The sequence below is a fragment of the Lithobates pipiens genome, unplaced genomic scaffold (assembly GCF_037356315.1).
Source record: "Lithobates pipiens isolate NorthernLeopardFrog02 unplaced genomic scaffold, aLitPip1_a1.2 Scaffold_8, whole genome shotgun sequence".
NCBI lineage: Eukaryota > Metazoa > Chordata > Amphibia > Anura > Ranidae > Lithobates > Lithobates pipiens.
In genome coordinates this window covers 667,634,013-667,658,949 of record NW_027507903.1, presented here as the reverse complement: position 1 = coordinate 667,658,949, position 24,937 = coordinate 667,634,013, and the positions used below count along the sequence as shown (strand labels likewise).

Here is a 24,937-nt window from a genome sequence, read left to right as displayed (position 1 = left end):
GGATTCCCTGCATTGTGGAGAGCACGCCTGCCGCATCTCTCTGGACCCAATGCGCGTGTCCGCCGGGGCACCCACGATTTCCCGTTAACTGACCAGGATTGTGAATCTATGTAAACACACAGACCCACATCCTGTCAGGAGATTTATACAGTAATCAATGCATTTTATAGCACAGATCGCTGTATAAATGTTAATGGTCCCAAAAAAGCGTCAAAAGTGTCCGATGTGTCCACCGCAATATCGCAGTCACAAAAAAAAAAAAAAAAAAAAAAAAAGATAAAAAAACCCACGCAGACCACCACCATAACTAGCTAAAAAAAAAAAAAGCCATAAATCTATCCCTTATTTTGCGCAATCCAATCAGTCTGCGCTTATTGCGATTTTACCAAAAATATGTAGAAGAATACTTATCATCCCAAACTGAGGAATAAACTTCTTTTTTTTTTTTTAAATTGGGATATTATAGCAAAAAGTAATAAATATTGTGTTTTTTTCAAAACTGACGCTCTTTTTGTTTATAGCGCAAAAAATAAACGCAGAGATGATCAAATACCACCAAAAGAAAGCTATTTTGCTACAATTCTCAAAGTGTGACAGTGCTGAAAGTTGGCCTGGGCAGGAAGGGGGTCAAAAAGCCCGGTATGGAAGTGGTTAAATAAAAAATTTGATTGGAGTCCAATGATATTTACCAGACTCATCCTCTACTCGTATATACAGTATCTCGCCTCTACTAGTATATAAAGTACATCTCTCTAATAGAGGAGAGATATACTGTATATACTAGTAGTGGAGAGATACTGTATATATTAGAGCGATGCACTGTATATACAGCATCTCTAATATATACAGTATCTCTCCTCTAATATATACAGTATCTCTTCTAATAGTATATACGGTATATCTCCTCTAATATATACAGTATCTCTATTCTAATAGTATATACAGTATCTCTCTTCTGTCATTCTCAGAGTGGATTAGATATTTTGCTGCCTAACCAAATACCGTATTTATCGGCGTACAACACGCACTTTTTTCCCCTTAAAAGCAGGGGAAAATCGTGGGTGCGTGTTATACGCCGATCCCCAGAAATACTGAGCCTCTGGGCGGCTTCCGGCCGCCTTCCGCCGTTCTCGGAAGCTTCCGGCCGCCTTCCGCCGTTCTCGGCGGCCGAAAGCTTCCGAGAACGGCCGAAGGCGGCCCGAGAAGAGCCGAAGGCGGCCGGAGGCCCTCTGAGAACTACCGCACGCCGCCGAGATACACATCCGGCTCTGTATCTCGGCGGCGGCATTTAAAAAAAATAAAAGACACGGCTGCAATGGGGGACAAGGCTGCATAAGGCTGCAATGGGGGACAAGGCTGCAGATGACACTGATGGGCATATAAATAAGTTTTTTTTTTCCCTTAAACTTCCCTCCTAAACTTGGGGTGCGTGTTATACGCCGGCGCGTGTTATAAGCCGATAAATATGGTAGTTGGTTATTTTTACCACTGCATAGAGATATTTAAGAATAAATTGCCTTTTTTTACTTTTCATATTAACTAAAATTATGCACCACACTTTAAGGTTATCCGATTAATCTAAATAATAAAAACCGGCCAACTAATGTATTATGAAAATAATAGTTGCAGCCCTATAGGCATCTGAAACATATTTGCAGTTATATATAAGCAACATATATATTACAAGACCGCCTTGTGCTGCAGCCTGGGCCTATCGAGCTCCTTCTGTCTTAGAAGACCAAACCCTCGTCTTCTTTGTACCTCCTCTTGTCTTTGGCCTACAACTGTAGCTTTGGCGGGCCGATATCCCTGCCCTCAATGGGAATACTACCCCCCCCCCCCCAACAAATGGCCCACATTTACACCTAGACAGATCTAATGTGCACCAGTTGTGCTACCAAGACTGGTATCTTCTTGCAAATGGTGTGATCTTAGAAAATATAAGGTACTGAAGTTGTCACCATTTCACAGGCACACGCAAAGTTAAGGTTTGACATGCACCCTCAACCCCCTCGCCTGAGCCCCAGTTCATGCACCCTCAACCCCCTCGCCTGAGCCCCAGTTCATGCACCTTCAACCCGCTCGCCTGAGCCCCAGTTCATGCACCTTCAACCCGCTCGCCTGAGCACCAGTTCATGCACCTTCAACCCCCTCGCCTGAGCCCCAGTTCATGCACCTTCAACCCCCTCGCCTGAGCACCAGTTCATGCACCTTCAACCCCCTCGCCTGAGCCCCAGTTCATGCACCTTCAACCCCCTCGCCTGAGCACCAGTTCATGCACCCTCAACCCCCTCGCCTGAGCCCCAGTTCATGCACCTTCAACCCCCTCGCCTGAGCACCAGTTCATGCACCTTCAACCCCCTCGCCTGAGCCCCAGTTCATGCACCTTCAACCCCCTCGCCTGAGCCCCACTTCCTACACCTTCAACCCCCTCGCCTGAGCCCCAGTTCATGCACCTTCAACCCCCTCGCCTGACCACCTCAAGTTCTGCACTTTCAGATCAGCAACCCAAAATCCTTGTAACCTTCAGAAAGGTAAGGATTTTACATTCTACCAGGAAGAGGAGGATAGGCAGGTCAGCTTCTCTACATATAAAATGGTGGCAGATGCAGGGGGGGCCCCTACACTGATACCAGGAGGAGAGCCGACACCTGAACACCGACATCAGATGGGTCTCTGTGCAATCTTTGAAGTTCAGTGGGATGAGGGAGCAGAAGGACAGGCAAATGCTTGTCACGCATTTCCAATAAAGCAACCTCGCATTGGTTTTTCTATCATTTGGCTGGTCCTCCACTCAACCCCGAACCTGCCTAGAATTGGAGAGAGGGATAGGCACACACAGTATCTTACAAAAGTACACCCCTCATTTTCATGTGACAACACTGAAGAAATGACACTTGTCTACAATGTAAAGTAGTGAGTGTACAGCTTGTATAACAGTGTCAATTTGCTGTACCTTCAAAATAACTCAACACACAGCCATTAATGTCTAAACCGCCGGCAACAAAAGTGAGTACACCCCTAAGTGAAAATGTCAAAATTGGGCCCAAAGTGTCAATATTTTGTGTTGCCACCATTATTTTCCAGCACTGCCTTAACCCTCTTGGGCATGGAGGTCACCAGAGCTTCACAGGTTGGCACTGGAGTCCTCTTCCCCTCCTCCATGATGACATCACAGAGCTGGTGGATCTTAGAGACCTTGCTCTCCTCCACCTTCCATTTGAGGATGTCCCACAGATGCTCAATAGGGTTTAGGTCTGGAGACATGCTTGGCCGGTCCATCACCTTTACCCTCAGCTTCTTTAGCAAGGCAGTGGTCATCTTGGAGGTGTGTTTGGAGTCATTATGTTGGAATACTGCCCTGCAGCCCACTCTCTGTAGGGAGGGGATCATACTCTGCTTTAGTATGTCACAGTACATGATCTGTCCCTCCCCAGTGCCGGCAGCACTCATGCAGCGCCAAACCATGACACCCCCTCCACCATGCTTGACTTTAGGCAAGACACTCGTCTTTGTCCTCCTCACCTGGTTGATTCCACACGCGCCTGACACCATCTGAACCCAATAAGTTTATCTTGGTCTCATCAGACCACAGGACATGGTTCCAGTAATCCATGTCCTTAGTCTGCTTGTCTTCAGCAAACTGTTTGCGGCTTTCTTGTGCATCATCTTTAGAAGAGGCTTCCTTCTGGGATGACAGCAATGCAGACTAATTTGATGCAATGTGCGGCGTATGGTCTGAGCACTGACAGGCTGACTTTCCCCCACCCCTTCAACCTCTGCAGCAATGCTGGCAGCACTCATACATCTATTTCCCAAAGACAACCTCTGGATATGACGCTGAGCACGTGACCTCAACTTCTTTGGTGGACCATGGCGAGGCCTGTTCTGAGTGGAACCTGTCCTGTTAAACCGCTGGATGGTCTTGGCCACCGTGCTGCAGCTCAGTTTTAGGGTCTTGGCAATCTTCTTATAGCCTAGGCCATCTTTATATAGAGCAACCATTCTTTTTTTCCAGATCCTCAGTTCTTTGCCATGAAGTGCCATGTTGAACTTCCAGTGTCAGTATGAGAGAGTGAGAGCGCTAACACCACATTTAACACACCTGCTCCCCATTCACACCTGAGACCTTGTAACACTAAGGAGTCACATGACATTGGGGAGAGAAAAAGGCGAATTGGGCCCAATTTGGACATTTACTCTTAGGGGTGTACTCACTTTTGTTGCCAACGGTTTAGACATTAATGGCTGTGTGTTGAGTTATTTTGAAGGTACAGCAAATTGACACTGTTATACAAGCTGTACACTCACTACTTTACATTGTAGACAAGTGTCATTTCTTCAGTGTTGTCACATGAAAAGATAGAAGAAAATATTTAAAAAAATGTGAGGGGTGTACTCACTTCTGTGATAAGCTGTATAATTAGATAGAGATAGATAGAGATATTATATATATATATATATATATATATATATATATATATATATATATATATATATATATATATATATATATATATCTATATCTATATCTATATCTATATCTATATCTATATCTATATCTATATATATATATATATATATATCTATCTCTATATATCTATCTCTATATATCTATATATCTCACAATGTCTTTCAGCCTCTGTGGTATTCAGTAACACGCAATATATATGCCCCGGGGTGATGCCGGAGTTGTGCTCAGTTTCTCACACTGGGTGTTGGTGAAAGATCATGTTAACGGCTGTCCGGGTGGCGGTGGGCGTGCCTTCCTTTCTGCTCCCTCTTGGGCTCTGGGTAAAGCAGCGGCCACGTCTTCCTTAAAACATGCAGTGCGGCTCCGGTCCATGAGCCAATCGAAGTGCAGCTCGTTCCCTAGCCATTCGATGTGCCGCCCACCCTGTCGCCTCTACAGCCAATGAAAGAACAAAGCGGTGCCGACTACTTGACCAATCTGGATGCAAGCGGATCACCCAAAGATTCCTGCACAGCCAACAGGAATCCTATGTGCACACACACAGCGACTAAAGCACCATTGGTTGCTAGGACATCGGCGGCCCTAGCAACCGATGACATCAAGTGCAAAAGGAGATGGAGAAGAGAGCGTGCGCAGGGGAGGAGGCGGAGAGAGCGCACACAGTGCCACCTCCGACAGGAATGGGTTGACAAGAGCCCAGGCGCGAGGACGCATTCTCTAGTTGCCATGGCAACCTGGCTCCTGGAATTTGTCGAGCCCTGCAATAATCCAGAGAGAAGCCGGCAGAGAGCGTTTTTTGCTGGAACCATTTTAAAGGGTTTTCTATCAGTTTGACATAACTTTCCATATCAAAAAATAAATAAAAAAATAAAAAGGATTTAGCAGCAGCAATACAGTGATAAAAATCAACAATATAAAATGTTTATATCAATGGGACACCTTCAAGGGTAGCGCAGCGATCAACATTGCTATTGAATTATTCTAACTTGTCATGGAAAGCCCCTCCCATCCCCCCACAATCAGGCAGCAGTAATACCTTGTTGGTGTGTTAAATGGCTGTTGGAACACGTCTTCCAGCTTCTCCAAGACTTCATCTGTCCCCAGCGGAATCAAACTGCCGTACGTTTGGAGGAACTGGTCCAGAATACCTGCCGGGAAGAGCAGCAGCCGTCATTTACATGGACAGTGATGGGAAAGCCACCATCTGAATTCTCCTCATTTTTTTTAGAAGGTGAATTACTCAGAATCCTCAAAACTATATATTTATGTGTTAGGGAAAAAACAAAACAAACACTTCATGCACAATATATAACCCAATTTTATTAGTAAAATATAAAAGATGTTACGCCGCTTAATAGATACCTAACATGTCTCTCTATGGAGACATCTGGAGCCTATAAGACTCCAGATCTCTCTTCTACCCTGGAACTGGTTATGTTTACATCTACCAGAGCCGCAAGTGACGCCCTGATGTCGCTTCTGACCTCCAAAGATCATAGAGATCATTGCATCGCCAGGGGAAAAGGGAAAGCGTCACAGGGAACAAGGGCGGGAAAGCGTCACAGGGAACAAGGGCGGGAAAGCGTCACAGGGAACAAGGGCGGGAAAGCGTCACAGGGAACAAGGGCGGGAAAGCGTCACAGGGAACAAGGGCGGGAAAGCGTCACAGGGAACAAGGGCGGGAAAGCGTCACAGGGAACAAGGGCGGGAAAGCGTCACAGGGAACAAGGGCGGGAAAGCGTCACAGGGAACAAGGGCGGGAAAGCGTCACAGGGAACAAGGGCGGGAAAGCGTCACAGGGAACAAGGGCAGGAAAGCGTCAGGGCCGGTTCACACTGCGGGCGATGCGAGGCGACACCGACTTGCCTCGCGGCGACTTGCAAATGACTTCTGTATAGAAGTCAATGCAAGTCGCCCCGAGGTCGCCCAAAAGTAGTACAGGAACCTTTTTTCTGAGTCGGAGCGACTCGAGTCGCTCCTCTCAGAACGGTTCCATTGTACAGAACGGGGGCGACTTGTCAGATCGCGGCGAGGCAAGTCGTGTCGCCTCGCATCGCCCGCAGTGTGAACCGGCCCTCAGGGGAACAAGGGCGGGAAAACAGTGGAGCAGCACAGGGGGAAGCAGTATAGTGAAAACAGCAGGAAAAAAGCGAACAGCACAGGGAAAATGGCGGGAAAGCGGCGCCGGAAAAATGGGCAGGAAAGCGGTGCCGGGAAAGCGGCATGCGGCTCAGGGGAAAAGGGCAGGAAAGCGGCAGGCGGCGCTAGGAAAAAGGGCGGGAAAGCGGCAGACGGCACAGGGGGAAAAAGCAGGAAAACAGTGGAGCATCATAGGGAAAACCAGCGGGAAAAAAAAGCGAACGGCACAGGGAAAAAGGACGGGAAAGCGGCACCGGGAAAAAGGGCGGGAAAGCGGCAGGCGGCACAGGGAAAAAGGCCGGGAAGGCGGCACAGGGAAAAAGGGCGGGAAAGCGGGGGCGGTAAAAGCGGCATGCGGCACAGGAAAAAAGGGCGGGAAAGCGGCACCCGGGAAAAAGCGCGGGTAAGTGGCACAGGGAAAAAGGGCGGGAAAGTGGCAGGCGGCACCGGGAAAAAGGGCGGGAAAGCGGCACCGGGAAAAAGGACGGGAAAGCGGGGATGGGAAAGCGGCACAGGGAAAAAGGGTGGGAAAGCGGCAGGCGGCACAGGGGAAAAAAAAAAACAGGGAAACAGTGGAGCAGCACAGGGAAAACCAGCGGCAAAAAAGCGAACGGCACAGGGAAAACCAGCGGCAAAAAAGCGAACGGCACAGGGAAAAGGGCGGGAAAGCGGCGCGCGGGGTAAAAAGGGCGGGAAAGCGGCGCGCGGGGTAAAAAGGGCGGGAAAGCGGCGCGCGGGGTAAAAAGGGCGGGAAAGCGGCGCGCGGGGTAAAAAGGGCGGGAAAGCGGCGCGCGGGGTAAAAAGGGCGGGAAAGCGGTGCGCGGGGTAAAAAGGGCGGGAAAGCGGCGCGCGGGGTAAAAAGGGCGGGAAAGCGGCGCGCGGGGTAAAAAGGGCGGGAAAGCGGCGCGCGGGGTAAAAAGGGCGGGAAAGCGGCAGGCGGCACAGGGAAAAAGAGCGGGAAAGCGGCGCCGGGATAAAAAAGGGAGGGAAAGCGGCAGGCGGCACAGGAAAAAGGGCGGGAAAGCGGCACAGGGAAAAAGGGCGGGAAAGCGGCACAGGGAAAAAGGGCGGGAAAGCGGCACAGGGAAAAAGGGCGGGAAAGCGGGGGCGGCACAGGGGAAAAAAAAGCAGGAAAACAGTGGCACAGCACAGGGAAAACCAGCGGCAAAAAAGCGAACGGCACGGGGTAAAAAGGGCGGTAAAAGCGGCATGCGGCACAGGGAAAAAGGGCGGGAAAGCGGCACAGGGAAAAAGGGTGGGAAAGCGGCAGGCGGCACAGGGAAAAAGGGCGGGAAAGCGGCACAGGGAAAAAGGGCGGGAAAGCGGCACAGGGAAAAAGGGCGGGAAAGCGGCACAGGGAAAAAGGGTGGGAAAGCGGCAGGCGGCACAGGGGAAAAAAAAGCAGGAAAACAGTGGCACAGCACAGGGAAAACCAGCGGCAAAAAAGCGAACGGCACGGGGTAAAAAGGGCGGGAAAGCGGCGCCGGGGTAAAAAGGGCGGGAAAGCGGCAGGCGGCACAGGGGAAAAAGGGCGGGAAAGCGGCAGGCGGCACAGGGGAAAAAGGGCGGGAAAGTGGCAGGCGGCACAGGGGAAAAAAGCAGGAAAACAGTGGAGCAGCACAGGGAAAACCAGCGGCAAAAAAGCGAACGGCACGGGGTAAAAAGGGCGGGAAAGCGGCGCCGGGGTAAAAAGGGCGGGAAAGCGGCAGGCGGCACAGGGGAAAAAGGGCGGGAAAGCGGCAGGCGGCACAGGGGAAAAAGGGCGGGAAAGTGGCAGGCGGCACAGGGGAAAAAAGCAGGAAAACAGTGGAGCAGCACAGGGAAAACCAGTGGGAAAGCAGTTTAGTGAAAACAGCGGTGAAAAAAAAATAAAAAATAAAAACGGCACAGGGAAAATGGCGAGCAGCACAACAGTGGCTTCACCAAATCTCCTGAGACTAGAAGTCAGAGGCGAAAAGTGCCAAGGCACCCGCACATGCCAGGAAGTGCAATATTTTTCAGGAGGACACAAAGGCATAGATTTCAGAGTAATGTTAACCACTTAAAGACCGGGCCTCTTAAAAACTTTTTTTTTTTTGCTAGAAAATTTTTTAGGACCCCAAACATACTTTTTTTTTTTCTAACACCCGAGAGAATAAAATGCCGGTCATTGCAATACTTTCTGTCACACCGTATTTGCGCAGCGCTCTTACAAGCGCACTTTTTTTTTTTAAATAAACTTTTTTGTATTAAAAAATAACAGTAAAGTTAGTCCAATTTTTTTTATATTGTGAAAGATGAAGTTACGCCAAGTAAATTGATACTCAACATGTCACACTTCAAAACTGCGCCCGCTCGCGGAATGGTAACAAACGTTTATCCTTAAAAATCTCCATAGGCGACATTTAAAAAAATTGCACGTTTTGCGTTACAGAGGAGGTCTAGGACTGGAATTATGTCTCTCGCTCTACCGATCGCGGCGATACCTCACATGTGGTTTGAACACCGTTTTCAGAATGACATAAAAAAAAAAAAGTGCCTTTAAGAGCTATGGGTGGAAGTGATGTTTTGACGTCACTTCTGCAATGGTATAGAGACAGGTGGCCCTCACTCATCTCCATACCTAGCCAAGACAAGGACGCGATTGCCTCCGCAGGCGGTTCAGGTAAGTGGCGGAGGGCACCGGATCGCGGCGGGAGGGGGGGCCCCCTCTCCCTCCACCGATAAAAGTGATCTCGCGGCGAATCCACCACGAAATACAAGCCCTACTTGATTTCAAGTGAAATGGAATTGCCCCAATCCTCCTTTTTTAGTTCCCCCTGCTGGCGCTCCTGGCTCCTCCCCTCAAATGCCTCGAATGCTTTATGGAGGAACTCGCCCGGGCTCGCTCCCGAACCTTGCCATCTATTGACACAGATGGCGGGACTTGACCATTGGTCGCTGCGTTTGATTGACAGCAGTAGAAACCAATGGCCTTTACCATGATCAAGCATGGCTCTGCATATATTCTTTTGACTGCTCGATACCCCCACCCCCACCCCCCCCCCTCCCAGGGTACCCCAAAACCATGGCACCTCTGCAGACAAGGGGGTGTCTTACTTTGTACGCAGGCCACGTGCTCTTCAGTCAAGGCTGGGACCTCCTTCTCTAGAGGCGGAGTGAAGTCTTCTTGTTGGTGGGGCCCGTTTGGAGCCAGGCCGTCTTCATTGTTGATACTGTAGACGTTGGTGATGAGGATGTTTTCGGGTTCTGCTGGTAGTGGAGAAAAGCCGTTGGGGATCCCGTGAGTAGGACCTGAGGAAGAAACCAATCCGAGGTGAGGGGTGGGGTGGATTCTGGGAAGTGTGCACCAAGATCATCAGGGCGATCCGCCACTTACCCGTCTCCTCCGCCTCCGCTATATGATTGGCCAGCGACTCTTCCTCCCTTGCAAATCTGTGTTGAGCCTTCCCCAGTTCCACCCCCACACTCCCCCCGCCTCCTTCTCTTCTTCGGCTCCCTGCCCGCCTCCTCCTCCCCCCCACACCCCAAAGTTTCCAGTAGAAGGGCAGTGCAACTGTCCGGTTGTAGAGGCGGCGGTACAGGGAGCGTAAGACGCGCAGCCGCACCCTCCGCCCCTTCCGCTGTCTGGGAGGCTGCCGGCATGCTTTGCGGAACTGAGGCTCCTCCTCTTCCTCCTCCTCCCAGCCATTGTCCTCCTTGAGCGGGAAGAGCTTGCTGTGTTTGCCCGGGGGCACCAGGTGGCTAGAGAAAGGGGGAAGATGGCGCTGGACGGGGGTGTGCCTCATCGCGGCGATCTGTAATGATACAGAAAAGATATTCAGATTACCCATACAAAACATCAAATCACACACAACAGCCAACATATCGGGGGAGGGGCAAATCCTGCACTAACGAAGAGATTTTTATGTGATGATAATATTATATTAGACCCTCAGTGTAACATTGCCCTACACACACTGCTTGTAATGTTCATACGTCCCCACACCACCAGTACGCTGCTTGTAATGTTCCTGAACACACGCAGGAGAAAGTAGCGAGTGTATCGCCGGGGTGGGGGGCGCGGGAGACCTCGGTGCTCGTAGTGCGGGTGACTCCAGCGAGTGTAGCGCGAGGGGGCGGAGAGGGCAAGAGCTCGGGGAGCGGGAGGTCTCGGCGAGTGGGTGAGGGGATCTTGCAGCAAAGGCGGGAGAGGTCGGCAAGCGTAGTGAGGGGGTGCAGGAGAGGTCGGCAAGCGTAGTGAGGGGGTGCAGGAGAGGTCGGCAAGCGTAGTGAGGGGGTGCAGGAGAGGTCGGCAAGCGTAGTGAGGGGGTGCAGGAGAGGTCGGCAAGCGTAGTGAGGGGGTGCAGGAGAGGTCGGCAAGCGTAGTGAGGGGGTGCAGGAGAGGTCGGCAAGCGTAGTGAGGGGGTGCAGGAGAGGTCGGCAAGCGTAGTGAGGGGGTGCAGGAGAGGTCGGCAAGCGTAGTAGGGGGAGGGGTGCGGGAGAGGTCGGCAAGCGTAGTAGGGGGAGGGGTGCGGGAGAGGTCGGCAAGCGTAGTAGGGGGAGGGGTGCGGGAGAGGTCGGCAAGCGTAGTAGGGGGAGGGGTGCGGGAGAGGTCGGCAAGCGTAGTAGGGGGAGGGGTGCGGGAGAGGTCGGCAAGCGTAGTAGGGGGAGGGGTGCGGGAGAGGTCGGCAAGCGTAGTAGGGGGAGGGGTGCGGGAGAGGTCGGCAAGCGTAGTAGGGGGAGGGGTGCGGGAGAGGTCGGCAAGCGTAGTAGGGGGAGGGGTGCGGGAGAGGTCGGCAAGCGTAGTAGGGGGAGGGGTGCGGGAGAGGTCGGCAAGCGTAGTAGGGGGAGGGGTGCGGGAGAGGTCGGCAAGCGTAGTAGGGGGAGGGGTGCGGGAGAGGTCGGCAAGCGTAGTAGGGGGAGGGGTGCGGGAGAGGTCGGCAAGCGTAGTGTGGGGGGGGGGGGCGGGAAAGGTCAGTGAGGGCGAGAGATCTCGGCAAGCGCAGGAGGGCAACTGGCGGGGGGGGGGGGGGGGGGGGGCTTGTGAGACATCACAACGCCTTAAGGTAGAACTACAGACAAAACATTTTTGAGCAAATTTTTTTTCCTGCCATCCGTGTCCCATTGGGGGGATTTCCCGTCACTTCCTGTCCCACAGCCAAACAGGAAGTGAGAGGAAATCCCTCCACAGTGAGGGAAGTACCAGAACTAGTGTCCCCATAGGAAGATTTCCCCTCTAATCCTGTTCTGGGGACAACCCAAAATTTGGGGATTTTTATTTTTACTTTCAATGATAATATTCAACGGGACAAGTAGAGGAGGGTGAATCTCCCCAACGGGGGCACAGACAGCAATAAAAACTGACAGGGGTTATAATCCCTCTCCACTCATCCAAAACGAAAAAAAAAAACAGTGTTCCCCACCCCCCATCTACACTCCATACACCCCCAGAGTACATAAAGGCTTATAAAGTACAACCGTCATTTCTTTATGAGTCGGCCCCAAAGGAACATTGAGGGTACAGTGCGACAGACAGATGTGGGGGGGTACAGTGCGACAGACCGATGTGGGGGGGTACAGTGCGACAGACCGATGTGGGGGGGTACAGTGCGACAGACCGATGTGGGGGGGTACAGTGCGACAGACAGATGTGGGGGGGTACAGTGCGACAGACAGATGTGGGGGGGTACAGTGCGACAGACAGATGTGGGGGGGTACAGTGCGACAGACAGATGTGGGGGGGTACAGTGCGACAGACAGATGTGGGGGGGTACAGTGCGACAGACAGATGTGGGGGGGTACAGTGCGACAGACAGATGTGGGGGGGGTACAGTGCGACAGACAGATGTGGGGGGGGTACAGTGCGACAGACAGATGTGGGGGGGGTACAGTGCGACAGACAGATGTGGGGGGGGTACAGTGCGACAGACAGATGTGGGGGGGTACAGTGCGACAGACAGATGTGGGGGGGTACAGTGCGACAGACAGATGTGGGGGGGTACAGTGCGACAGACAGATGTGGGGGGGTACAGTGCGACAGACAGATGTGGGGGGGTACAGTGCGACAGACAGATGTGGGGGGGTACAGTGCGACAGACAGATGTGGGGGGGTACAGTGCGACAGACAGATGTGGGGGGGTACAGTGCGACAGACAGATGTGGGGGGGTACAGTGCGACAGACAGATGTGGGGGGGTACAGTGCGACAGACAGATGTGGGGGGGGTACAGTGCGACAGACAGATGTGGGGGGGTACAGTGCGACAGACAGATGTGGGGGGGTACAGTGCGACAGACAGATGTGGGGGGGTACAGTGCGACAGACAGATGTGGGGGGGTACAGTGCGACAGACAGATGTGGGGGGGTACAGTGCGACAGACAGATGTGGGGGGGTACAGTGCGACAGACAGATGTGGGGGGGTACAGTGCGACAGACAGATGTGGGGGGTACAGTGCGTCAGACAGATGTGGGGGGTACAGTGCGTCAGACAGATGTGGGGGGTACAGTGCGTCAGACAGATGTGGGGGGTACAGTGTGACAGACAGATGTGGGGGGTACAGTGTGACAGACAGATGTGGGGGGTACAGTGTGTCAGACAGATGTGGGGGTACAGTGTAACAGACAGAATATAATTGGGGGGTACAGTGTAATAGACAGAATATAATGGAGGGGTACAGTGACAGAATATAATGGGTGGGGGGTGCAGAGACAGTAACATAAGGGGGGTTGTGTACAATCGGGGGGGGGGGGGGGGGTGAGTATATGAAAAGTATATTGGGGTGCAGGTACAGGTGGATATTTTGGAGTGCGGGGGATGGTCAGGCATCCTATACTTGGGAGGTGCAGTAGAGGTCGACCGATATGGGTTTTTCTCTGGCCGATATTTACAAATTGCGGCGGCCGATAGACGACAACGATTTTTTTGGGCCGATATGTTAGACCGATTCCCCCCCCCCCCCTTTCATCTCATAAAATCTAACAGACACCTCTCACACTGAGGTGTTTTTCAGGCGCTTTTGCAATTTGCAGTGGCGCATTTAACGCTAAAATGACGTTAAAACGCCGCTAAAACTAGCTGCGTTTCACCTGCTCCAGTGTGAAAGCAGCCTTCAGTAATAAGCGATACGGAAAATTTCTTACATTTAAACATTAAACAAAACAAACCTCCAATCAGTTCACTTGTATGTATAATTTAGAATAATAATAATAAAAAAAAAAAACTATATCTTAAATATTAAATACACAAAAATGGGTATCGAACTTTTGGATAAAAAAAAAAAGCTAACTTTACTGTTTTTTTTTTTTTATTCATTTATGTATTTTTTCCAAAAAAATTGCGTGTGAAAGGTCGCTGCGGAAATGCCGCGTGACATAAAATATTGCAACAACCGCTATTTTATTCCCTAGGGTCTCTGCTAAAATATATATAATGTTTGGGGGTTCCAAGTGATTTTCTAGCAGAAAACACAGGATTTTTACTTGTAAGCATCGGTTATTCTGAGATCTCCTCCACACACAGAGCTCAGCCCATTGAAGAAGAAGAAACTTTGTATCTGTAGATTCTTCTCTCAGACTTGGGAAGGGCTCAGAGAGGAGACACAGGAAGACTTCACACAACTTGCAGTGACTTCTATTACAGACGTCATTTGCAAGTCCCGCTGAAGTTTTAAATCTGCCTTTTTTTTTTTTATCAGCACAATCGGCCAATGGCGATGAATTAAAACCGGCCAGATATCGGCCGACCTCTAGGGTGCAGTACGGGGGGAGGGGAGCAGTATGAATATTGGGGGTGCAGTATGAGGGAGGGGGGAATACACATATGTATATTGGCATGCAGAGGTGTAAATTTGGGGGTGCAGACATTGGGGAAGGGGGTGCAGTATAGAGGAGTACACAGTGGGAGAGGGGGTGCAGTATACAGGGGTACACAGTGGGGGAGGGGGTGCAGTGTACAGGGGTACACAGTGGGGGAGGGGGTGCAGTGTACAGGGGTACACAGTGGGGGAGGGGGTGCAGTGTACAGGGGTACACAGTGGGGGAGGGGGTGCAGTGTACAGGGGTACACAGTGGGGGAGGGGGTGCAGTGTACAGGGGTACACAGTGGGGGAGGGGGTGCAGTGTACAGGGGTACACAGTGGGGGAGGGGGTGCAGTATACAGGGGTACACAGTGGGGAAGAGGGTGCAGTATACAGGGGCACACAGTGAGGAAGAGGGTGCAGTGTACAGGGGCACACAGTGGGGAAGAGGGTGCAGTGTACAGGGGCACACAGTGGGGAAGAGGGTGCAGTGTACAGGGGCACACAGTGGGGAAGAGGGTGCAGTATACAGGGGCACACAGTGGGGGAGAGGGTGCAGTGTACAGGGGTACACAGTGGGGAAGAGGGTGCAGTATACAGGGGTACACAGTGGGGAAGAGGGTGCAGTATACAGGGGCACACAGTGGGGGAGGGGGTGCAGTGTACAGGGGCACACAGTGGGGGAGGGGGTGCAGTGTACAGGGGTACACAGTGGGGGAGGGGGTGCAGTGTACAGGGGTACACAGTGGGGGAGGGGGTGCAGTGTACAGGGGTACACAGTGGGGGAGGGGGTGCAGTGTACAGGGGTACACAGTGGGGGAGGGGGTGCAGTGTACAGGGGTACACAGTGGGGGAGGGGGTGCAGTGTACAGGGGTACACAGTGGGGGAGGGGGTGCAGTGTACAGGGGTACACAGTGGGGGAGAGGGTGCAGTGTACAGGGGCACACAGTGGGGGAGAGGGTGCAGTGTACAGGGGCACACAGTGGGGGAGAGGGTGCAGTATACAGGGGTACACAGTGGGGAAGAGGGTGCAGTGTACAGGGGCACACAGTGGGGGAGAGGGTGCAGTGTACAGGGGTACACAGTGGGGAAGAGGGTGCAGTGTACAGGGGTACACAGTGGGGGAGGGGGTGCAGTGTACAGGGGTACACAGTGGGGGAGGGGGTGCAGTGTACAGGGGTACACAGTGGGGGAGGGGGTGCAGTGTACAGGGGTACACAGTGGGGGAGGGGGTGCAGTGTACAGGGGTACACAGTGGGGAAGAGGGTGCAGTGTACAGGGGCACACAGTGAGGAAGAGGGTGCAGTGTACAGGGGCACACAGTGGGGAAGAGGGTGCAGTGTACAGGGGTACACAGTGGGGAAGAGGGTGCAGTATACAGGGGCACACAGTGGGGGAGGGGGTGCAGTGTACAGGGGTACACAGTGGGGGAGGGGGTGCAGTGTACAGGGGTACACAGTGGGGGAGGGGGTGCAGTGTACAGGGGTACACAGTGGGGAAGAGGGTGCAGTGTACAGGGGTACACAGTGGGGAAGAGGGTGCAGTATACAGGGGCACACAGTGGGGGAGAGGGTGCAGTGTACAGGGGTACACAGTGGGGAAGAGGGTGCAGTATACAGGGGTACACAGTGGGGAAGAGGGTGCAGTATACAGGGGTACACAGTGGGGAAGAGGGTGCAGTGTACAGGGGCACACAGTGGGGGAGGGGGTGCAGTGTACAGGGGTACACAGTGGGGGAGGGGGTGCAGTGTACAGGGGTACACAGTGGGGGAGGGGTGCAGTGTACAGGGGTACACAGTGGGGGAGGGGGTGCAGTGTACAGGGGTACACAGTGGGGGAGGGGGTGCAGTGTACAGGGGTACACAGTGGGGGAGGGGGTGCAGTGTACAGGGGTACACAGTGGGGGAGGGGGTGCAGTGTACAGGGGTACATAGTGGGGGAGAGGGTGCAGTGTACAGGGGCACACAGTGGGGGAGAGGGTGCAGTGTACAGGGGCACACAGTGGGGGAGAGGGTGCAGTATACAGGGGTACACAGTGGGGAAGAGGGTGCAGTGTACAGGGGCACACAGTGGGGGAGAGGGTGCAGTATACAGGGGTACACAGTGGGGAAGAGGGTGCAGTATACAGGGGCACACAGTGGGGGAGAGGGTGCAGTGTACAGGGGTACACAGTGGGGAAGAGGGTGCAGTATACAGGGGTACACAGTGGGGAAGAGGGTGCAGTATACAGGGGTACACAGTGGGGAAGAGGGTGCAGTATACAGGGGCACACAGTGGGGGAGGGGGTGCAGTGTACAGGGGCACACAGTGGGGGAGGGGGTGCAGTGTACAGGGGCACACAGTGGGGAAGAGGGTGCAGTATACAGGGGTACACAGTGGGGGAGAGGGTGCAGTATGCATGCTCTGAGGTGCAGTATAGAGGGGTGCACAAGCTATCACACACAGAAGCGGGGGTACAGATTTGTACAGTGGGGGAGGGGAAGGTGGTGCACAGGATGTGACATTGGGGGGAGGGGGGGGTAACAAATTTGTATAGTGGGGTACACAGTATGTATGGTGGGGTACATACACTGTGGGGGGAGGGCATATGGTGGAGTGGGGGAGCACTATGCATAGTGGAGAGTGCACAGGATGTCACACGGAGGAGTAATATATATATATTTATATAGTGGGGGTGTGCTCAGTATATATAGTGGGGGTGCACACATGTGGGGGAGGGGTGCATAGTGTGTGTATATAGTGGGGGTGCATAGTATATATAGTGGGGGTACATAGTATATATAGTGGGGGTACACACGTGGGGGAGGGGTGCTCAGTATATATAGTGGGAGGTGTGCTCAGCATATATAGTGGGGGTGCACACATGGGGGAGGGGTGCTCAGCGTATATATAGTGGGGGCGCACACATGTGGGGGAGGGGTGCTCTGTGTATATATAGTGGGGGTGCACATGTGGGGGAGGGGTTCTCTGTGTGTATATATAGTGGGGTGCACACATGTGGGGGAGGGTGCTCTGTGTATATATAGTGGGGTGCACACATGTGGGGGAGGGTGCTCTGTGTATATATAGTGGGGGTGCACACATGGGGAAGGGGTGCTCTGTGTATATATAGTGGGGGTGCACACATGTGGGGGAGGGGTTCTCTGTGTGTATATATAGTGGGGTGCACACATGTGGGGGAGGGGTGCTGTGTATATATAGTGGGGTGCACACATATGGGGGAGGGGTGCTCTGTGTATATATAGTGGGGGTGCACACATGTGGGGGATGGGTGCTCTGTGTGTATATATAGTGGGGGTGCACACATGTGGGGGAGGGGTTCTCTGTGTGTATATATAGTGGGGTGCACACATGTGGGGGAGGGGTGCTGTGTATATATAGTGGGGTGCACACATATGGGGGAGGGGTGCTCTGTGTATATATAGTGGGGGTGCACACATGTGGGGGATGGGTGCTCTGTGTGTATATATAGTGGGGGTGCACACATGTGGGGGAGGGTGCTCTGTGTATATATAGTGGGGGTGCACACGTGGGGGAGGGTGCTCTGTGTGTATATATAGTGGGGGTGCACACGTGGGGGAGGGTGCTCTGTGTGTATATATAGTGGGAGTGCACACGTGGGGGAGGGTGCTCTGTGTGTATATATAGTGGGAGTGCACACGTGGGGGAGGGTGCTCTGTGTGTGTGTGTGTGTATATATATATATATATATATATATATAGTGGGGGTGCACACATGTGGGGGAGGGTGCTCTGTGTATATATAGTGGGGGTGCACACATGTGGGGGGAGGGGTGCTCAGCATATACAGTGGGTGCACACGTGGGGGGAGGGGTGCTCAGTATATATAGTGGGGGTGCACACATGTGGGGGAGGGGTGCTGTGTATATATAGTGGGGGTGCACACATGTGGGGGGGGGTACTCTGTGTGTGTATATATAGTGGGGGTGCACACATGTGGGGGAGGGGTGCTGTGTATATATAGTGGGGGTGCACACATGTGGGGGAGGGTGCTCTGTGTATATATAGTGGGGGTGCACACATGTGGGGGAGGGGTGCTCAGTATATAGTAGGGGTGCACACATGTGGGGGAGGGGTGCTCAGCATGTATGGAGGGGTGCACACAATGGGGGAGGGGTGCAGTACAGAAGGTCAGACACAATGGGGGGAGGGGGTGCAGTACAGAGGGGTACACACGGGGTGGGGGAGGGGTACACAGGATATATGCTGGGGGGGAGAGGGTAAGGCGGTGCACACACAATGGGGGAGGGGGTGTCTCGAACTCTCCCGCACAGGCTCTCGGTACTGTCAGGCCGGCGGCTCCTCCTCTCATCCCTCTCCCGGCGCTCCGGGTCTCGGCGCTCTCCTCTCTCTGGCGTCGTCGGTGGCGGGCGTCGCGGGGAAATGACGTCAGGGCCCTGACAGGCCGACGGAGCGGGTCACTATGGTAACGCCTCCTCCCACGCCGGAAGCGCCGCCACCTTGGGACTCCCGCGCCGCCGCTCAGCCGAGTATCCAGGAAGCGATCCTCCCGCCATCTTGGTGCTCCACAGGACGGCGGCCATCTTTGTACACCCGCCGACACCCTCCTCTCGGTTCAGGGCGGCCAAAAGTCAACATTTTCCGGTATTTTCGGTCGGCCGTAGCGGGAGCGGACTCTTACCGCGATATATCTTCCCTGCGTGAGGCGGAAGAAGCTCCGGAGAGCATCGGAGGCCTATATAGGTGAAGGCGCGGCCGCCATCTTGGTACACCCAGAAACCTGGCAGCACGTGCTCATTGTTCTCTGTCCTCCAGGTGCTCCACCTGAACTCGGCTCCAACCTCAACTGAACCCCCTTCACAGGACAGGGCAGTGCTCCAGGCTGAGCCACAATCACCAAGTGCCCCACCATTTATAACCTTTCCTCTCGACCCAACCCCCAGAGCGTCACTGCTAAATTCACGCCAGTGTACCAAGCAGTCCTGCAATATAATTCCATGGCCTGTGACCTTTTGCTATTAGTAACATTAACAAGTGCAATATTTTCCGCCACAAAATACCTCACTAGGCCGCTGTCGCCATGGTATTTTCAAAAACACAAAATGGTGTCCATGTTCTGTCACCATGGTAACCAGAGACGCTGCTTTATAATCCTGGGTCTGCGACCTTTTGCTATTAGTAACATCGACCACAAATACAATTTTTATCCACCACAGAATACATTACTAGACCGCTGTCGCTATGGTAATTCCAAAAACACAAAATGGTGTCCATGTTCTGTCACCATGGTAACCAAAGACACTGGGATAAAATCCCGGGCTTGCGGCCTTCCCTTGTTAATAACATCGATAAACATTCTAGTTTTTACCCGCCACAGAACACCTTACAAGGCCGCTGTCACCACAGTAATTCCAAGACTGCAAAATGGCATCCATGTTCTGTCACCATAGTAACCAGATACACTGCAATATAATCCTGGCCCTGTGACCTTTTGCTATTAGTAACATCCACCACAAATACAATTTTTATCCGCCATAGAATACATTACTGGCCCGCTGTCGCCACAGTTATTTCAAGAACACAAAAAGGCGTCCATGTTCTGTCACCATGGTAACCAGAGACACTGGGATAAAATCCTGGCCTTGTGGCCTTTCCCTATTAATAACGTCAAACAACCATTCCCGTTTTTATCCACCACAGAACACCTTACAAGGCCGCTGTCGCCACAGTATTTCCAAGAGTCAAAAATGGCGTCCATGTCCTATCACCTTGGTAACCAGAGACACTGTGATATAATCCTGGGCCTGTGACTTTTTGCTGTTAGTAATATGGATGACAAGTCTAATTTTTATCCTCCAGAAAAGACTACTAGGCCACCATCGCTACAGTAATTCTAAAGCCGCGTACACACGGGCGGACTGTCTGTCCAACTTAGTCCGCTGAAACACATTTCAGCGGACAGTCCGCTCGTGTGTGGGCTTCAGCGGACTTTTTCAGCGGACAGTCTGGCGGACTAAGTCTTTCGGAATTTCCGTAATACAGTCCGTCCAACTTTGGTTTCAGCGGACAGTCCGCTCGTGAGTAGGCTAGTTGGACGGACTAAGTATGGCGCATGCTCAGAAAGGATTTACACGGCGGAAGGTTGCATTGCTGAGTATTGGACGTCCTATTTCTAGTCCCGTCGTACGTGCTGTACACGTCATCGCGCAAGCTTTCAACGGACTGTCTGTTCATCGTGTGTGGTCAAGTCCGTTCATTCAAAAGTAGGACGGACTGTCCGTCGGATTGTCTGACGGACTTAGTTGGCCAGACAGTCCGCCCGTGTGTACGCGGCTTAAGAGTACAAAATGGCATCCATGTTCTGTCACCATGGTAACCGGTGTCACTGGGATAAAATCCTGGCTTTGTGGCCTTTCCCTTTTAATCACGTCAACAACCATTCCTGTTTTTACCCGCCACAGAACACCTTACAAAGCCGCTGTTGCCATGGTAATTCCAAAACCACAAAATGGTAACCAGAGACCCCTCGATATAATCCTGGGCCTGTGACCTTACGCTATTAGTAACATCGACCACAAATACAAAATACCTTAGTAGGCCGCTGTCGCCAAAAACACAAAAAAGGCATCCATGTTCTGTCACCATGGTAACCAGAGACCCTGGGATAAAATCCTGGCCTTGTGGCCTTTCCCTATTAATAACATCGACAACAATTGCCGTTTTACCATCAAATATATATATATATATATATATATATGTACACATTCTCACTGGGTGATCTTAAGGTGACAACAACGCTTACACATTCTACATCTATGGAGCAGCAGCGTGACTCTAATACAGGAAGTGTGTGTAAACCTGGGGACAGAAATGTCAGATGTTGTCACTCTGGTCCTTAGGTGAGGCACCTGAATTTGTTTGTTTTTCACCAGTCTAGGAACATTTTCAGCAAATACAGAGGAGATCTGTGCTGGATACTTCCTCTTGTAGCAAGTATATAAGATAATGTAAAGCAATAGCTGGGGGGGGGAGGGTCAAAGGGGTGACATGGGATGAATTTGGGTCACAGGGATGATATGGGATGAATTGGGGTCACAGGGATGACACGGGATGAATATGGGTCACAGGGATGACATGGGATGAATTGGGGTCACAGAGATGACACTGGATGAATTGGGGTCACAGGGATGACATGGGATGAATTGGGGTGACATGGGATGAATTGGGATCACAGAGATGACATGGGATGAATTGGGGTGACAGGGGTGACATGGGATGAATTGAGGTGACATGGGATGAGGTACAGGAGCACTGAGGTCACTGGAGGCCCTGGGGTCAGTCACAGGAGCTGTGGGGTCACTGGAGGTCCTGGGTTCAGGTATAGGAGCTCTGGGGTCACTGAAGGCCCTGAGCTTGGGTATAGAAGCTCCATGGTCACTGGAGGCACAGGAGTCAGTGGGGTCCCTGGAGTCACAGGGACACTAGAGGCACTGGGTCATTGGAGACCTGGGGTCCCTGAAGTCACAGGGATCACTGAAGGCCCTGGGTTCAGGAGCTCTGGAGGCACTGTTGTCATTGAAGGCCCTGTGGCCAGTCACAGCGGCTTTGGGGCCGCTGGAGGCCCTGGGTTCAGGTAGGGGAGCTTTGGGACCACTGGAGGTGTTGTGGTCACTGGAGCCACTGGGTCATTGAAAACCTGGAGTCACGGGTCACTGGAGGCCCTGGGTTCAGGTACAGGAGCTCTAGGGTCACCGGAAGCACTGTGGTGGACACAGGAGCTCTGGAGTCACTGAGGCACTGGAGTGGACACAGGAGCTTTGGGGTCAGATGTAGGAGCTCTGGGTTCATCACCGGAGACACTGGGGTCTGACATAGGAGCTCTGGGGTCACTGGAGGCACTTTTGTCAATGCAATTGCTGGAAGCACAGGGGTCAGATGTAGGAGCTCTGGGGTCACTGGAGACATTGGGGTCTAACCTAGGAACTCTGGAGTCACTGTTTGCACTTTTGTCAATGCAACTGCTGGAAGCACAGGGGTCAGATGTAGGAGCTCTGGGGTCACTGGAGACATTGGGGTCTAACCTAGGAACTCTGGGGTCACTGGAGGCATTTTTGTCAATTGCAATAGCTGGAAGCACGGGGGTCAGATGTAGGAGCTGTGGGGTCACTGGAGACATTGGGGTCTAACTTAGGAGCTCTAGGGTCACTGGAGGCACTGGGGTTAGATGTAGGAGCTCTGGGGTCACTGGAGACCCTGGGTTCAGGAGCTCTGGAGGCACTGTTGTCACTGGAAGCCCTGTAGTCAGTCACAGTGGCTTTGGGGCCACTGGAGGCCCTGGGTTCAGGTATAAGAGCTTTGGGGCCACTGGAGGTGCTGTGGTCACTGGAGCCACTGGGTCATTGAAAACCTGGAGTCACGGGGTCACTGGAGGCCCTGGGTTCAGGTACAGGAGCTCTAGGGTCACCAGAAGCACTGGGGTGGGCACAGGAGCTCTGGGGACACTGAGGCACTGGAGTGGACACAGGAGTTTTGGGGTCAGATGTAGGAGCTCGGGGTTCACCAGAGACACTGGGGTCTGACATAGGAGCTCTGGGGTCACTGGAGGCACTTTTGTCAATGCAATTGCTGGAAGCACAGGGGTCAGATGTAAGAGGCTAGGAGCTCTGGGGTCACTGGAGACATTGGGGTCTAACCTAGGAACTGTGGGGTCACTGGAGGAACTTTTGTCAATGCAATTTCTGGAAGCACAGGGGTCAGATGTAGGAGCTCTGGGGTCACTGGAGACATTGGGGTCTAACCTAGGAACTCTGGGGTCACTGGAGGCACTTTTGCCAATGCAATTGCTGGAAGCACAGGGGTCTAACTTAGGAACTCTGGGGTCACTGGGGTCAGATGTAGGAGCTCTGGGGTCACTGGAGACAATGGGGCCTGATGTAGGTACTCTGGGAGCACTGGAGACACTTGGGTCAGATGTTGGAGCTCTGGAGACACTGGGTCTGACATAGAATCTCTGCGGTCACTGGAGGCACTGGAGTCAGATGTAGGAGCTCTTTGGTCACTGGAGGCACTGGTGTCTGATGTAGGAACTCTGGGGTCACTGGAGACATAGGGGTCTGATGTAGGAACTCTGGGAGCACTGGAGGCACTTGGGTCAGGTGTTGGAGCTCTGGAGACACTGGGTCTGGCATAGAAACTCTGCGGTCACTGGAGGCACTGGGGTCAGATGTAGGAGCTCTTTGGTCACTGGAGACACTGGTGTCTGATGTAGGAACTCTGGATTCACTGGAGGCACAGGAGTCAGATGTAAGAGCTTTGAGGTCACTGGAGACACTGGGGTCTGACGTAGGAACTCTGAGGTCACTGGTGACACTTTTGTCAAAGGAATCATGGGAGACACTTGGGTTGGGCACAAAAGCTCTGGGGTCACTGGAGACACAGGAAATACTTCTTTGGTCCCTACCAATGTTAACAATCTACGCCCTATCTCCTTGCTCCCCTTTTCCTCTAAACTCCTCGAACGCCTGGTCTACAACCAGCTAAATGACCACCTCATTAAGAATAACCTTCTTGATCCCCTTCAGTCTGGATTTCACCCTCAACACTCCACAGAAACTGCTCTCCTAAAACTCACAAATGACTTACTAACAGCAAAAACCAATGGACACCATTGTGTACTCCTACTCTCCTACTTCTGGACCTTTTGGCTGCCTTTGATATGGTTGACCACCCCCTCAAAAAAAACCTTTTTTTTTCCTTTTTTTACGTTTTGGGTGGCGTATAGAAGGGCCATTGCTGTCTGTGACTCAACCTCTCCTGGTGTCTTCTATTGGGGACACCGGTCCAAGGATTTCACTTCACTTCATTGTTTTTCCAGCTATTCTTATGCCTGGTCACATGATATCCCGGGGCCCATCCTCTTCTTTTGAAGGTGCAGCGGTGGGCAGTCTTATGACAGGAGTGCCGTTCTCTTCAGTATTGTGCAGCAAGCCCAGGATGAAGTATTAGCACTAAGCCTCAAGGGGGTGTGTCCATGACACCCAGGCTCACAGAAAGCAGGTTGACTGACCACTAGGTCATTCAGTTTGGAAGAGGACCGGCAGCTGAGGAGGATACAGAGAGCAGCACTGGAAGGTGAAGAAGGGGAAGCAGTCCTTTTGGGGTTGGGGAGCCCAAAAAAAAAAAATGAAGATCAAATTGGGCTTTTTCATCTTACATTTGTTTTATTATCTCTCCGAAATGGGAGAGATTTTTCTCCTGAAAAAGGATTTGCAGAGCACTAAGGATTATCCAAATAGACAGCAGAGTGGATTGCTTTGGACCTCCCTTTCTCTGATTGAAACTTCATATTGAGGCATCTTAAAAAAGGGAGGAGCCACTCCCGTGACATTTTAATGCTGCGTGGAGACTAGAATCACTATTGGTTGTATGGATAGATAGTCTTCTGGCATTTCTAGGGACCAATTCCCCCCCCCCGTGTCAAATCCATGGTGCTGAAAGAAGACAGTGGAGGAGAACCGGAAAGTCATCTCTGGAGTGTGAGGAGGTTAGGTCATGCTTTGAAGCCTCTTGAAGGAGGACACCCGT

The 24,937-nt window shown here is 52.3% G+C and overlaps 1 protein-coding gene across 2 annotated transcripts in view; it reads right to left on the bottom strand.

The window, feature by feature from the left end:
* The window catches only part of LOC143961906 (sentrin-specific protease 3-like), a 47,945-nt gene extending 29,131 nt beyond the window's left edge, over window positions 1-18,814 (bottom strand). Inside the window, exons 1-4 of one of the 2 annotated variants that reach the window (XM_077471239.1) lie at window positions 18,665-18,814; window positions 9,972-10,389; window positions 9,692-9,886; window positions 5,511-5,622 (exon numbers count right to left, since the gene is read on the bottom strand). In XM_077471239.1, coding sequence (XP_077327365.1) covers window positions 5,511-5,622; window positions 9,692-9,886; window positions 9,972-10,380 — 716 coding nt within the window. In that variant the 5' untranslated portion in view covers window positions 10,381-10,389; window positions 18,665-18,814. Of the gene's footprint in view, window positions 1-5,510; window positions 5,623-9,691; window positions 9,887-9,971; window positions 10,390-18,630 lie in introns of both variants that reach the window. The other variant, XM_077471240.1, reaches the window with a different exon arrangement.
* Between the last annotated feature and the right edge of the window lie 6,123 nt (window positions 18,815-24,937).